Raw genomic sequence first — 15,005 nt, forward strand, 5'->3', positions numbered from 1 at the left:
GAAAATCGCCTTCATGTTTTTCTGTGTTTTATCCTCAGTTACTTTGACATAAAGGCATCTGCTGTGATGCTTACATCTCTGATAAAGTCTCATAATTGTCAGCTTTCTTTTTATAGATATATAAATATGGATATGAACTGATACGTGATCAGAATTATAATATTTCTGACTGTCCTAGGCAAAACAGATTCAAATCGAATCATATCGAATCGTGGATCGAATCGATTCGGGACCTTGTGAATTGGAATTGAAGGAAATCAGTGACGATACCCAGCCCTACTCAGTTGTGCATCTTTGAACCTGTGTGAGCTTTTCTGGTTTCTAAAAAGACTTTAGGATTTCTTTAGGGGTGAATTTTCCCCTAGGTGTCGTTGTCTTATTTATTTATTTATGTAACCCAGGTCCCACGTAGCTATGGTAAAGCTAGAGTATATAGTACAATGAGACTGGGCCTGGGTTCATAGTGCTACTAATAATGATACCTGATACCCTCTAATTGCTATAATAAGGACCACCACAACTGTATTTTACACAAATTTATCCCTCACCGGGTATTTATTTAGACAAAAAGAAATAAAATAAACAGTTACTTTTATAAAATGAATTGAATTAAAATAAACAAACAAAATTACTGTAAAAGTGACTACATGGGTTTTCAATAAAAGATTATCAAAACAAAATACCTCTTTCTTAGGTGCCAACTGTTATTTCAGTTACAACAGCTCACACCTTTAAAATGGATGAATTTCAACCTTTGATAATAACTTTGATTAAAACTACACACTTACTCAATTTAAACCGAATTTGTAACAGTGGGCCCACACACACACACACACTTTAACCTGTCCACACTACACCTGTAGCACGGTGCTTGTTGCAGGCCTGATTCGAAGTTCGGGTGCGGTGAGGCCTAAAACTGATGGCCGCTTCACTCAAACTGAGCAATAAACAAAATACGTGCACTTTAGTTCCAGTTAGTACTCACGAGTCCAATGAGTTTGTTAGTGGGGCAATCAGAAACGGGCAGTTAGTTCACCAGTAGTGAAGACAGTCAGGGGTAAGAAAACAGTCAGGGGTGAGAAAACAGTCAGGGGTGAGAAAACAGCAGGGTCCATCCGGGCAGAAACCTCTCTCTCCCTCTCCTTTCAGAGCGTCCATCGGCTTCTAAACATATTAAAACACTTGAGCTACAATACCAAATGCTATCACATAACGATTTAGCATTAGCATGCTTTGACTGAAAATAACAGAGCTAAACATACAGCATGGCATCACAGCACATAACGCGGTAAGCTGCGCTAATTAGCAAGCCGCTAGTTAGCATCACATATCACACCATTTTACCACTATAACGAATAGTTACAGTACAAATGTCAAGGCACACAGTCTCATTTACCTCTTGCAGATCACAAATAAGTAATATCAGGACCACGGGTAGTCGACCTCAATGATACACTTAGATGCAAAATCCACACCACGTTTGCCTTACAACATCTCTCTCTTCGGACTTAGCTTCTGTGTCCGCTCCCACAGATTCACACAAATCTTACCACTCGTCCCGCCCCCATAGCAGAGAAGAATGACATTGACTGGCTCGTCAGCACAACAACCAATGACAATACAACATTGAGATAACTGACATTAGATGGGTAAATAAACTTAGGTTACACCCCAACATATTGATTCTGCATAGAAAATGAACTCTAAATCATGAAACCCTTTTATTTATTGGACTCTTAACTGTAAATGAAATACATTTGTACCAAAGCATATGATTTTAAACCTTTTATCAACTATTTATATTTTAACCATTTTTTATAACAGTAGACTTTTTTTCCTTTACCCTGTAAGCCTGAATAATTTCAGACAGGGCTACATTTATTTATTTTTACAACCCCTTTGACCACTTCGTCACACTTAAGTGATAAAGTATTGGTGTTTTCATTGTACACTGTGGTGGGGCGTGGTCTGCGGTGCCGTGCAGGGAGGGCGGACGCACCTGCACGGCATCCTTAATCACGCCCGCCTAGTTAAAAACACGGGGACTCAGGGGTTTGGGGGTGTTGTGGTGTGGTGAGATGTAAATAAAGATGACTGAACGTTGCTCCGTGGTCCCGCCGTGTCTTATTCACGCCACATACACATTTTGCATTTTCATTTTCTAATTGTCATATCTACTCTCATCAGTAGCAGCTGAAAAAGAGAAAATTAATACAGAGCCAAAGTGAGTCCAGCTTTTTGCTAAAGGTTTCCACAGCAGTCCCAGTTTCTCATGTGGTCCCCTGAGAAAATTAATTGCCCACCTTTGCTCTAAAAACAAGCTTGGCTAGAAACCTGCAATCACAATCTGTGGTTGCAAAGTGCTGACATACATTCAGTAGCTGCTTAGATCAGTGTCAATAGACTAAGAAATACTAGAATTTCACTCACCAAAACTAAAGCACAACCTCTGTGAGTATAAATAAAACCATATTATTTGTCAGATAATTTAATGAAAAATGATTTAAAAGGCACTGACCGCACATACATGGTTTGCACATCACACAGTAAAGGTAGCCACAGCCCTAACTTAAACTAAGGAAAGAAACCAACTGGATTTCTTTCAGTTTCATGAAGGTGTTTCACCTCTTATCTTCTTCAGCTTCAAAACCAGATAAAAAGTCCCAGGTAGTTAAACCCTAGTGGGGCTTGTCCCTTTAGGTACTTGCAAAACAGAACCAACTCTATACAACGCGGGTTTCTATAGACAAAAACATGAATGTGTCATGGGCTCATCAGTGTCACCCATTGCAGCCAACCTCTACATGGAGGAAGTGGAAAGTAAAGCTCTTGGCACTTTCAAAGGGAAAGCACCCAGCCACAGGTACAGATACTTGGATTACACATGGATCAAAATCAAAACCCAAGATCTAGAAGCCTTTACTGTTCACATCAACTCAGTGGCTAAAAACATAAAGTTCAGCAGGGAGGATACAAGAGATCATAGTTTGCTGTATCTAGGCTGTGCACATAGAGGATGATGAGAACCTCAGGATAGGGATTTAAATTGGCGAGTGGGACTGTAGCCTGAAGTGTGTATGGTTAAATGGGACATGTTTAATTTCTGGTCATTTTATGTAGAAAATTTTCTCCTGAGAGAAATAAGTAGTGTACTATATTACTTTTATGAAAAGTCATCTTTGTAATATGTGTAATAATGACATTTCTTGAGTAACAACCCCAAACTGATGACGGGAAAGAGGAGACATACCTCCAACATGCACAACCATTTTACCACGGAGGATGCAATTCATAAGCACTACTGTAATGTCTTTGATATGCTGTTTAGCGATGGCGGTGACTCTCAAAGCAGAGCCAGTGAGAACTGATAAGGAATTCAATCACTCAGTGATATCATAAATGGAATCCAAATCATTACATTTTCTTCAGTTCCCAACTGTACTGGTGAACCTCCACTGCTCAGCCATTGAGAGGATACTTACATACTGCATAAGAGGCTCCAAAAAGTGGTCAACAAAATGCAGCAGATCATTGACTGTTGTTACAAAAGACTTCAGCCATTCTACATCTCACCTGTTTGACCTATTGCCCTCTAGGAGGCACTGCAGTCTATCCAAATCAGCACCAACACTCTCAGGAACTGTTTTTTTCTCCTCAAGGCATCACTGCTGAACACAGACACCTCCCACTCAAACTCACGCATCAGTGTTTCTCAAACCCATAAATAACACACACACTAAAGCATGCACATCACCACCACGCAAGTCAATTTACAATACAGAGCAAATTTGTACATTTGAATACTCTGGTACTTTTAGATGTGATGATGTTTAATGATAAACATTTAACGTTTAATGAAGAAGCTTCTCGGATGAGAGGTGAAACGTCTTCAAGTAACTTAAAGAAGTCCAGACGCTTTTCTTTGCAAGCTCCTTTGACTACGATGACCTGGATGACTGAGAACCTTCACAGACATTTAATGATAAAGTTTTCAGTTTCAGTCACTGCATTAAGCTCTTACTAAAAATGTAATGTTTGTGTTTTCAGTTTTCTAATTTCTGTTGACAGAAACTGTCAATTTCTCAGCAAAGCTCAGAAATTTATAGTAAATTTATATAAATTATGGAACTTTAAAACTGTCTTTTTCGAAGATGGAGGGTAAATGGGACCATCAGTGGCGATAGATCAGTTGAGAAGCGTGAACGAGTCAGAGAAAAAACCTACACAGAAAGTGTAAAACAAAACAGGATGTTCAAACTTCCTGAGTCAAGCTTTACAAGAACTTTGAAAGCTTTACCAGAATTTTGAAGGCACATATCAAGATGCGTTGCATTTTATTTTGGGGCGCAATTTTGTGGATGTATTCATCTGAAACAAAAGGTAAATAGCTAGTTTTTATACTAATATTTAAACTTGTTAATATCCTACAATTTATGTGCCCATCATTCATGCTCCAATCAGTTTAATTTTTAAAGGCATGTATGCTGGTAAATAAAAACCTCCCTCGGGTGCTTTAAACCTAAAGTAAAAAAAAGTAATAGCCTGTTTTTAAAATATAAGCTATTTCTCTTAAAATGTATGGAGCAAAAGCAAAAAGCTATCATGAAAGTAAATACTGAAATAAAGTAAAGATACCTAAGAAGTCTACTTAACACGGTAACAAAGTATTTGTACTTTCTTTCTAGTACGAACTAACAATGTAACAAAGTATTTGTACTTTGTAATTTCAGAGGTCTGCTTTTTAGGTGCTCGTTTGTAAATTTCATAGAGCAGGGCTCTAGACTAACATTTTGCCTCGGTTGCATTAGTGCACTTAACTTTTTTTCTTAGGTGCGCCCAAATATTTCAAACGCATTGCAGAACACCACAGTTTTACATGTTCACCTTTTTTTTTTTTTTGAAAATTGCTGTCCATACAGACAATATTGATTTATAAATGGTTAACTATCAATCTTGTCAACACAAAGTTCTTTATTTGGAGCACAGTTCTACAAGAAAGATAAGTTACTGAAAAAGTGCTTGTGCTTCAAGTGTTTCACCGAGCTGAAATTTAAACTTAAAACATCTCAAGATATATTAAATAAAAAGTAAATCTAAATTAAAAGGACCTCAAAGTGTCTCAAAGGCTTAAAACTGAACATCTTAATATCTGAACAGTTGGATATTTTATGGACGATCCTCCATTGCAGTCACATGCCCCTCAGATGGCCAACCCCCCCCTCCACACACACACCTTTTTTTTCCCAATGTGTCTGTGATGACACCAATAAATGTATGTGGGGTTTACGTTTAAGCCATTTTTCTTGTGAAGAATTATTTCAGACTTGGGGACATTTGGGCAATGTATTTATCCTGGTATATAGTGTGTTTTCTGGATACTAGGCTACTCTGTCCGTCAGCACTTTTGAAAGTACACACACGTAGGCCTAAAGGAATAAAGGAATATCTGTACCATGGCCAATCAGAGAGGTCCTGCCCTTGACTATCTCTGATTGGTTTGACCATGATATGGGCATGTTGTGTATCTGTTGTTGACCACATGGAGACTTTCAGAGTTATGAAGACTTCAGTTTTTTACTTGAACAGCTGGTAGCACCGATGCGACGTCAGACTTTTTTAGTTGCACCATTGAGAATTTAGGTTGTGTCGCACTCTAGAGCCCTGCTGAGGAGTGAATCCTCCCTAGGATGTTGATTTAATCTTCATAGGAGCCACAGTATCCTGCACTAAAAAAAAAAATATAACAATTTTTTTTTAGTGCGTGGGAGGCCAAGAGTGCAACTTTCAAAGTAACCCTAACTGACCTGGTCTTTGGTTGATATATAAAGTAGAGTGAAAGATTGTTGGAACTCCTTTGCTGCTGTTATTTACTAAGAAGACATTGAAGAGCCCATTAGCCCATATATAACGGGGCGATCGTGGCTCAAGAGTTGGGAGTTCGCCTTGTAATCGGAAGGTTGGGGGTTCGAGCAGTCTCTGTCATTCACCCGTTGCCTACTGGTGGTGGTCAGAGGGCCGGTGGCGCCAGTGTCCGGCAGCCTCACCTCTGTCAGTGCGCCCCAGGGCAGCTGTGGCTACAATGTAGCTTGGCATCACCAGTGTGTGAATGGGTGGATGACTGGTTGTGTAAAGCGCTTTGGGGTCCTTAGGGACTAGTAAAACGCTATACAAACACAGGCCATTTTTTGGTGCAGTTTAAACAAATAAACTATATATTTTTTTTAATTTTAAGGGTAACTTTTTTATTATTTGCCTTATTTCTGATCTGGAATCACCGAGAAATATACTAGGGCTGGGTATCGTCACTGATTTCTAGAATCGATTCGATTCCGATTCCGATTCACAAGGTCCCGAATCGATTCGATCCACGATTCGATTCAATTAGATTCGATTCGATTTAAATCTGGGAAATTTTGCCTCAGACAGTCAGAAATATTATAATTCAGATCAGTACATTTACATATTTTTGTATCTATAAAAAGGAAGCTGACACTCGCAAGGCTTTATCAAAGGTGTAAGCATCACAGCAGAGGCCTTTGTGTCAAAGTAGCTAAAGATAAAACACAGAAAAACATGAAGGTTTTCCTGGCCTGGGATTTTATAAAAATATTCTGCAGTACATCAAAAACGAAAGAAAACCATTAATCAACATATGAACATTACCTCTGAAGTTACAGTGGTTTTATTACAGACACAGCTAAGCGTTTTGCATTTTACATAATTTTAAAAAGTTTACATTTGTTCAGTAACCTATTGAACAGCAGAAATTAGGCTTTCTTTTCGGAAGTAAAAGGGAAAAAAACAGCGGTAACAACGGTAGACTTGTGCGTAACAAGCAAGCGAATAATGCAGAAAACAGATTTTTAGACGGGAAACTGTTCTTGAAGTATACAGAGAGAGCTGTGCATGAAGTGTGGTGGAAGCAAAACAGCAAAGTAAGAGGGAGTCCATGACGATGTTTATGTGAAGCGTAGTTTGGATCTTCTTTTGCTGCTGGTTCGGTCAATAATGTTTGGAGAGAGATAAAACTAACAGTTTTAGAATCAGCGCAAAAAGGGCATAAACACAAAGCTCGGACCCGCCGAAACATCGGAATCAGCGAGCTGTCGGCTTTCAGCCCCGACCGTGTCAGTGCCGTCGAGTGAGAAAGGCGACATCTCACTGATTCTGTTCCGTCGGCAGGTCCGAGCTTTGTGTTTACATCTTTGTGCAGAATCTGTGTACCTGCTCTCATTTACTGTTTTAGCTGTTTGGTGGTTCTTGAAATTTTGTGAGGTTTAACCTGAGATTCTGGCGTTTTGGGCAAAATAAATTAATATTAAAAAAATCCATTCAGGATTTTAATGAATCGATATCACGTTATCCAAGCCAGAATCGATTTTAATCGATAAATCGATTATCAAAACCCACCACTAAAATATACCCTTAAAATCCCAACACACAGAGTCTCTGTGGTGATGGGAATTTTAAGTGTATAACAGTAGGAGATAAGCTGCAGAGAGATGTGTGAGACTCTGCTTACTGGTCCAAACCCTGGTCATGTTTTGATTGGTTTAATATATTTGGTCATATCTCGAGACATGAGAGCTGCACTGTCTGAAGTGAGATTGAAGCTGTATCTCATAAAAGTTTGGGTTTTCCACAAACATAATTTCCTTAGGGATGATTAAAGTATTCTGATTCTGATACTGATTATCTGATGTGTGAAACCCATAATGTTTGGTGGGTGCCACAGACAGCAAGCAGTTTGATGTAAATGGACTGGTTCTTATATAGCCCTTTTCTACTCTGAGAACTCAAAGTGCTTTACACAACTTGCCTCATTTACCCATTCACACCAGCACTTTTTTTCTATGCCCATGTGACTAGACAATAATGAAAATAATCAAATGATAGGGTGGAGCAGTGGGTGGTGTCAGGAGAGGTTGACCAACACAGCTGGTCTCCATCGTTCAATCATGCCTGCCCCTGTGTGAGTAGATTACCAAGACCTGACCAAAGTGCTTTGTGAGGTGTGCAAAGAGCAGAAAAGCTCTGGTGAAAAAAGTACTACAAAATAAATATCCACAACACTGCAACAATATTTGTGTCAGGTCTTTTTTGTATTACTGTTGTGTTTGGTTTAACAGAATTGGAGCTGAATGTTCATGATTCTGATACTTTTTGGTTTCTTTTCTTTTAGGGCTCCAACATGTGTTTGTACTGCACGGAAAGGACTTACACTTGGATGTAGAGAAACCTGTTAAACTTGAGAAAAAGACTGACTTTTTCTGGAAGTTTAATACCAGTAATTATGTTGGTAAAATCAGTTATAATAAAGAGTCAGTATTGTTTGGCAGCTATGAAGTAAGAGCTGATTTTTTTGGCCAAAATTACTCTTTGGTATTGAAAAATGTAAAACACAGTGACAGTGGAGATTATACTGCAGTAGTGACTGGGGGAAAAGAGCAAAGGGTAGGTGAAATCAAGGTCATAGTCCAAGGTAGGTTTATTTTTGTCATTTTCATTTCAAATATTGACACAGCATATATCTGTGTTAATTCTATTCACACCTGCTTTTAATTCCCAGATCCAGTGTCTCCAGTTAATCTGACATTGACCTCCAGCAGCTCAGACTCCTGTAACCTGACTGTAACCTGCACTATAGTGGACCTGAACATCAGCCGTACTTTTAGATGTGATGCTCACAACTGCTCTCTGTTGGAAGAAAATCCCAGCACCACAAACATGCTTCCCTCTCTGATTGTTTACCTGCAGCAAGACACTGTCTTTTGTAATCATAGCAATGAAGTAAGCTGGAAAAATAGCACGATGGTGCTAAAATCTCAATGTGACACGAAGTCAGGTAAGATTAGATGCCAAAGAAATAATGAATGAAAATTTAAAAGATATCCTTTTAAAGATGTCATGCAACAGAACTTTAGTGAAATACAAACTCTAAAAATAAAAATATTTGAAGATTGAGTTTTCTACTCTAGCAAAAAAAAAAAAAACTGCCATATATATCTATTATTATTATTTTTTGTATTAATAATATCAACTTAGAATTGTACAGTGCCTTTGTAATCAGTTTTGTTTTTCCTTTACAGGCCACATAGATGCCAACAATACCACCGTGACCGTGTGTGTTGTTGTTGCTGCCATCATCATAATCCTCGTTATAGGTTATATTCATCATCGAACGAAACATAAAAGTAAGTCCAAGCAAGTATTTATCAAGATATTGCAAAAGTAAATAAATAAAAAAATCGTCAAAATACTTGTTGTTGCAAAATACATTGCTTGTTATTATTAACCCCGCAAATGTGGCTTTTCTGTGAAGCACTTTGATGTACCAGAGACTTTTAAATGTGCTATAGAAATAAAATTGAAACTGAAACTGAAACTTTTGCCAACGTACTTTACTAATCCCAACTATGAGTGACCACTGTTTCCATTCCACGCTTTGCCTTGCTGAAATGTGAAATCTACATGCATGTAGAAATTGCAACAACAGCAGAGGGAGATATTTTATTTCAAGCCAACATGAAAATAATTATCTGAAAGCATTTAAATGGACATTATTAATACATTTACACGTGTATACATATATTAAGAACCCTGGAATGTACTTCATCATACCTTTTTCCTCACTACTGACTTTGTTGCTTTAAATATTTTATCTTATTCTGCTGGTACTGCAGCGTTCGCATAAAGTAATGAAACTTCTGCATGTGTGTCTTTTTTACACTTTGGAAAGGCGAAGCTTGAAATGGACGCAGTGGACTGGTGTGTCTATTACATGCTCTGCCGTGATATCAGGTTGGAGTGCCATGCCAGGTCTAGTTTATGTGTGAGAATTCAATTATTTTGATAAAATTTGGATTTAATGTAATATCAGCTGAAATGACTTAGGAATGCAGAATAATAGAAATCGTCAGTTAAAGCCTGCAAAGAAAAATATAAGTTAAAGAAAATCACTACATATTTATTTATTCATGTCTGACCACCAGATACCAGGGAAACCATTGAAAACACAGTGTATGCAGTTCCTGAGGTAAGTGTGGTAAATGAGATTTGACTTAGGTAGAAGCAAGCAGCCTCTAACTGACACATATTTGTGTTACTGGTCACACTACGTGTTTTTGCTCAGGTGCTTTGAACTCAGTCGCTCTGCTGAATCTTTTGATGTTCCAGTGTGAACAGTTGCATCTGGGATGCTGCAATCTCGCGATTGCGCCTCCGGCTGAGCCGATGTCCACATCGGATGGGAGGAAAGCATGGGAGGCGTTGGGTGAGGGCGTATCAGTATCAGTGTACGTGTGTGCGTCTGTGTGGGGATGTGTATCCTGTGTTCAGCCTGAGAGAGTGTCCTTTCGACTATTAGGTGAAAATCAACAGTCCGCAGCCTACGCAGGTGGCCTTGTGGAATAGGGCAAGAGAGTCAGTTCGTTCTTGGTATTGTATCTCTGGGAAGAATTGTTGTTGTTCTCCTCGGCATCAACCTTCAAGCATTGTCCAGCTGGCGCCGTCGGGGTGGGGGTGTTGTAAATGTTGTTTTGGGATGAACAAACTGTATCAATTTTACAGTTGTTCTTAATGTCCATCACTGGTCTCCTGTTGTATCATCTGTTTTAGAACCGTGAGCTCCTCCAAGATCTTTCCCATATTGCGTTCAGTAAGAACAGTCTGAGTACTCACAGCTCTTCCCACATTTTCGATAATAGCGGCCAGCCTTGTGGGGTTTTGAAAGGCATTCACCGCTTTCTTCAATTTCCGATAAGCCAGGGCCAAGCCAGCTCCGATCAGCAAGAACCCCGTTATCATGGTTCCGAACAGGTAGATGTCTTCAATGTCCTCAATAGACAGTCCAACCAGGCACACGACGTGCCACTTCTGCCACTCGTCCATCGATTATCCAGCAGGGAACGTCCCTCCAGGACACTTGGGCTCTCCCGAACCCAGGCTTCTCGTCGAAAATAGAGTGCCAATTGCATTGACAAATATCCAGTTATAAGAACAAGTGACACAAGCAAATGTCATAGTTTGGTTACTAACTGGACAACTAGAGGAAGGACAGAAAGGCTATTAACTATTAACTGAAACAAACAGCCAAAAAAAAGGCTGTGGCACCCTCCAGCCTTAGAATAACCCACACTTGATTGTTCTATTCAGCTGTCGGAAGCATGGAAAAACATGGAAAAAATAAAAAAGACTCCCCTCACTGGTGAATCACCAGCACAAAGCAAAACTAACAATTTCATCTGAAACTTAAAAGTTAAACAGGGAGGACAGCCAAAAAAACAAAAAACAACAACAAAAACCCCCCCACAGGCCACAAATCCAACCCAGCAGTACCATTACAACATCTTCCCTTCGCCTCCAGGCAGCTGTAGACAGTTTTTCAGTGGAAGAACATGAAATGTAGTATTAATTTTGGCAGCAGGTAGTTTTAAAAGAAAAGCTTTTGCATTGATGATTTTCTTCGTTCCGAAGGGTCCAGTATACCTGGGTGAAAGTTCTTAGTGACACAAAAAATGAGTGACGAAAATCTTCTGAAAACAGAGACAACTGTTACTTCAACAGAAGGTTGGTATGGAAGTAAAGAATGAAAGGAAGAGAGACCAGCTACACCAGAAGTTAGAGCATTGTGTGCATATTCTATCCATGTGTAAAACAGCTTCAAACCCTTAATTTAGTCTTTCAGTTTGGACCTGATTTGAAATGATCTTTTTCTGAATACAAATCTACAGTGAAGATAACGCTGTTGCCTTGTGATCAAAGTGAGCAGGAGACAAGGTCTGAAGTTATGTGAGTCAGCAAGGGCTGTAACTAACCTGAGGTGGATTAGGAAACAGTTTTATTTCTAGCAAAAATATTTGTGGGTGTCCTTATCTAGAGTGGTCCACCAAGTGGCAGGTGAACTTGGCAGTGTGGGCCCAATGGATAATCCATGAGTGTATTGAGAATGACCTATAGAGTTTGCTAGGATGGGCTTGAGCTGGAATCTGGCTCAATAGATTAAACATCTGGTTAAACAAACTTTATACCTCCCAACGCACAAGATAGTGACAAAGTGGTCTCTTTAGCTGGTTAACTAGATTCGGTGGAGAACTGCTGAGACAGCATCTGATTGAATGTTTCATGAACCAGAGTGTTAGCGAAATTAAAATGACCCCAAAACAGTGACTATCTAGCCTGCCTGGAGTTTAATCATTAGATTTTGCAAGAATGATATACTCCTGTGGCCAGTCTGATGCTTGCCCCCTTCATCCAGTGCCTCCAGTCCTCCAGAGCTATCTTCCCAGCTAATAGTGCATGGTCTAAGATATAGTAATTCCTTTATGTGGAAGACAGACAGTGGGAGAAAAAGACACAGTGGTGGAGTTTAGCTTTAGAGCCAAATTACCTCAGCCACAAATTGCTAGTGTAGGTCTGGCTAAGTCTAGTGCTGAGTTGAAGACTCTCCCTAATTCTTGTAAATTATTCTTAGCCTCTGAAGTGCACTTGCAGGTCATTGCACTGTTGATTAAGAATATCTTAAAAGTATGTGTTGAACACATTTGAATAAAATGTATTTGGATAAAAAAAATCATTGTAATTGTCTTTTGCAGTCATGGATACAGGTGATCTTTTGTTAATCACAGTAAAATTCCTGCTTATGTTAATGCAGTTTAATGGCACTATTTACAAATAAAGTCTTTCTATTAAGTCTGAAGCTATCTATAATTTATTTTCCAGGTTATCCGAACAACACCACCCATGGAACAGAGTCCAATCAGTGATACTTCTCCAACATCCACCTATAGCTTTGTGAGACCTCACTCTGGACCCAACAGATCCACTGAGGCCAGAAGCAAAGCTTTGCCCGAGAGCTTGTATGCCCAGGTAGAAATTCATCCCAGATCCTAAAATTTCTTCAGAAATTCTAATTCAAAGTTTAAAAAGTAACTGCCTCCCAAAGGCAATACAATCGTCAAAGTCCTCTTGGAGAAAAAAAGGGAAGAAGAGAAAGTATATCACACATGTAGAGAAAGATTTTATGTTGAGGACTAACTGAGGCTTCTGTAAGGTGTGCTTTTGCTGGACTTGATGGTCTTCGATATCCAACATCCACAATGACGGCGAAACAACTAGTAGCTCAGTGTCCCAACATTCGGAAGAAGGGACTGCTCTCACAGCTAGAGATTGACGAGGTACAACATAAATACTACGGCAAGGGGGAGCCAGGACACCAGGTCAGGGGGAAGATATCATCACCCCCACCCGAGATTGGGTACAAAGCCCTAAGTGCGATAGGAGAAGGATCGTTGAGTGCGAGAGGAACTGACCTGAAAGATAGGATCATGGCCAAGCTTGAAACCTGGATCCCCCGTAGCCGGTTACCAAGATTACGTGAAGAACCCTCAGAAGGTCTACTCGATGATGTTAATGCAGCACTACGGATGATACCTACAGCCACGATTACCGACACTAACAAGCTGATCTACAATACGGCAGCAGTGATCAGTTAGATGCTTGGCTATAAGTTGAACAGCCAGAAAGAGCAGTACCCTCCATGGAGAAGGAGGCTAGAGGGCAAGATCAAAGTAGCACGGAGGGAGGTTAGCCAACTAACGGAGTTGCAGAAAGGTGCAACAAAGAAGGTGCATAAAAAATACAGCAAGCTGTTACAGCCTTGGCCAGCCGCTTGAGGAGGTACACCAGAGAGATAGAAGGCAGGAGAATAAACCAGCTGTTCTCCACAGAACCGGCAAAGGTGTACTCTCAGTGGCAAGGGAACAATAAGAGAACAGCACCACCAAGGCTGGAGACGGAGCAATACTGGAAGAGCATATGGGAGAACAACGCAACCCATAACGGCAATGCTCAGTGTTCTGACTCAGGGTAGTCAGAACTGAGGGGATCGAGCTACCAGAAGGCAACATTGCAGACATAGAGGACAGTTAGAAGTACCTGGGGATCCCGCAGGCGAATGGGAACCATGAAGAGGCAGCTAGGGAAGCTGCAACCACCAAGTACCTGCAGAGGGTCAGGCAAGTCCTGAGGAGTCAGCTGAATGGTAAGAACAAGATCTGGGCTATCAACACCTACGCCCTGCCCGTGATCAGGTACCCAGCTGGTATAATAAGTTGGCCAAAGGAGGAGATAGAAGCCACTGACATAAAGACAAGAAAGCTCCTTACCATGCATGGAGGGTTTCACCCCAAGTCCAGCACCCTGAGGCTGTACGCTAAGCGGAAGGAAGGGGGCCGGGAACTGGTGAGTGTCAGCACCACAGTCCAGGATGAGACAACGAATATCCAAGAATACATTGGGAAGATGGCCCCAACTGACCGAGTGCTCAGTGAATACTTCAGGCAGCAGAAACCCAAGAAAGAGGAGGGAGACGAGGAACCATCATGGAAGGACAGGCCCCTGCACGGTATGTACCACCGGCAGATAGAGGAGGTGGCTGATATCCAGAAATCCTACCAGTGGCTGGACAAAGCTGGACTGAAAGACAGCACAGAGGCACTAATCATGGCAGCACAAGAACAAGCTCTGAGTACAAGATCCATAGACGCTGGGGTCTATCACACCAGGCAAAACCCCAGGTGCAGGCTGTGTAAAGATGCCCCTGAGACAATCCAGCACATAACAGCAGGGTGCAAGATGCTAGCAGGCAAGACATACATGGAACGCCATAACCAAGTGGCCGTTATAGTATACAGAAACATCTGTGCCGAATATGGCCTGGAAGTTCCAAGGTCAAAATGGGAGATGCCCCCAAGGGTGGTGGAGAATGACCGAGCTAAGATCCTGTGGGACTTCCAGATACAGACGGACAAAATGGTGGTGGCTAACCAACCGGACATAGTGGTGGTAGACAAACAGAAGAAGATGGCCGTAGTGATCGATGTAGCGCTTCCGAATGACAGCAACATCAGAAAGAAGGAACACGAGAAGCTGGAGAAATACCAAGGGCTCAGAGAAGAGCTCGAGAGGATGTGGAGGGTGAAGGTAAAAGTGGTCCCCGTGGTAAT

At 40.7% G+C, this 15,005-nt stretch overlaps 1 protein-coding gene across 1 annotated transcript; it reads left to right on the forward strand.

The window, feature by feature from the left end:
- Positions 1-4,322: 4,322 nt before the first annotated feature.
- LOC308383660 (SLAM family member 5-like) lies at positions 4,323-12,891 on the forward strand (the record flags this gene model as incomplete). Its single annotated transcript, XM_080861705.1, has 6 exons — positions 4,323-4,380; positions 8,183-8,482; positions 8,570-8,845; positions 9,090-9,194; positions 9,993-10,036; positions 12,721-12,891. 6 exons carry the CDS (start codon positions 4,323-4,325, stop codon positions 12,889-12,891), a joined length of 954 nt encoding a protein of 317 aa, XP_080717831.1.
- Between the last annotated feature and the right edge of the window lie 2,114 nt (positions 12,892-15,005).

This window comes from Rhamphochromis sp. 'chilingali' (genome assembly GCF_963969265.1).
Source record: "Rhamphochromis sp. 'chilingali' genome assembly, chromosome: 16".
Lineage (NCBI taxonomy): Eukaryota > Metazoa > Chordata > Actinopteri > Cichliformes > Cichlidae > Rhamphochromis > Rhamphochromis sp. 'chilingali'.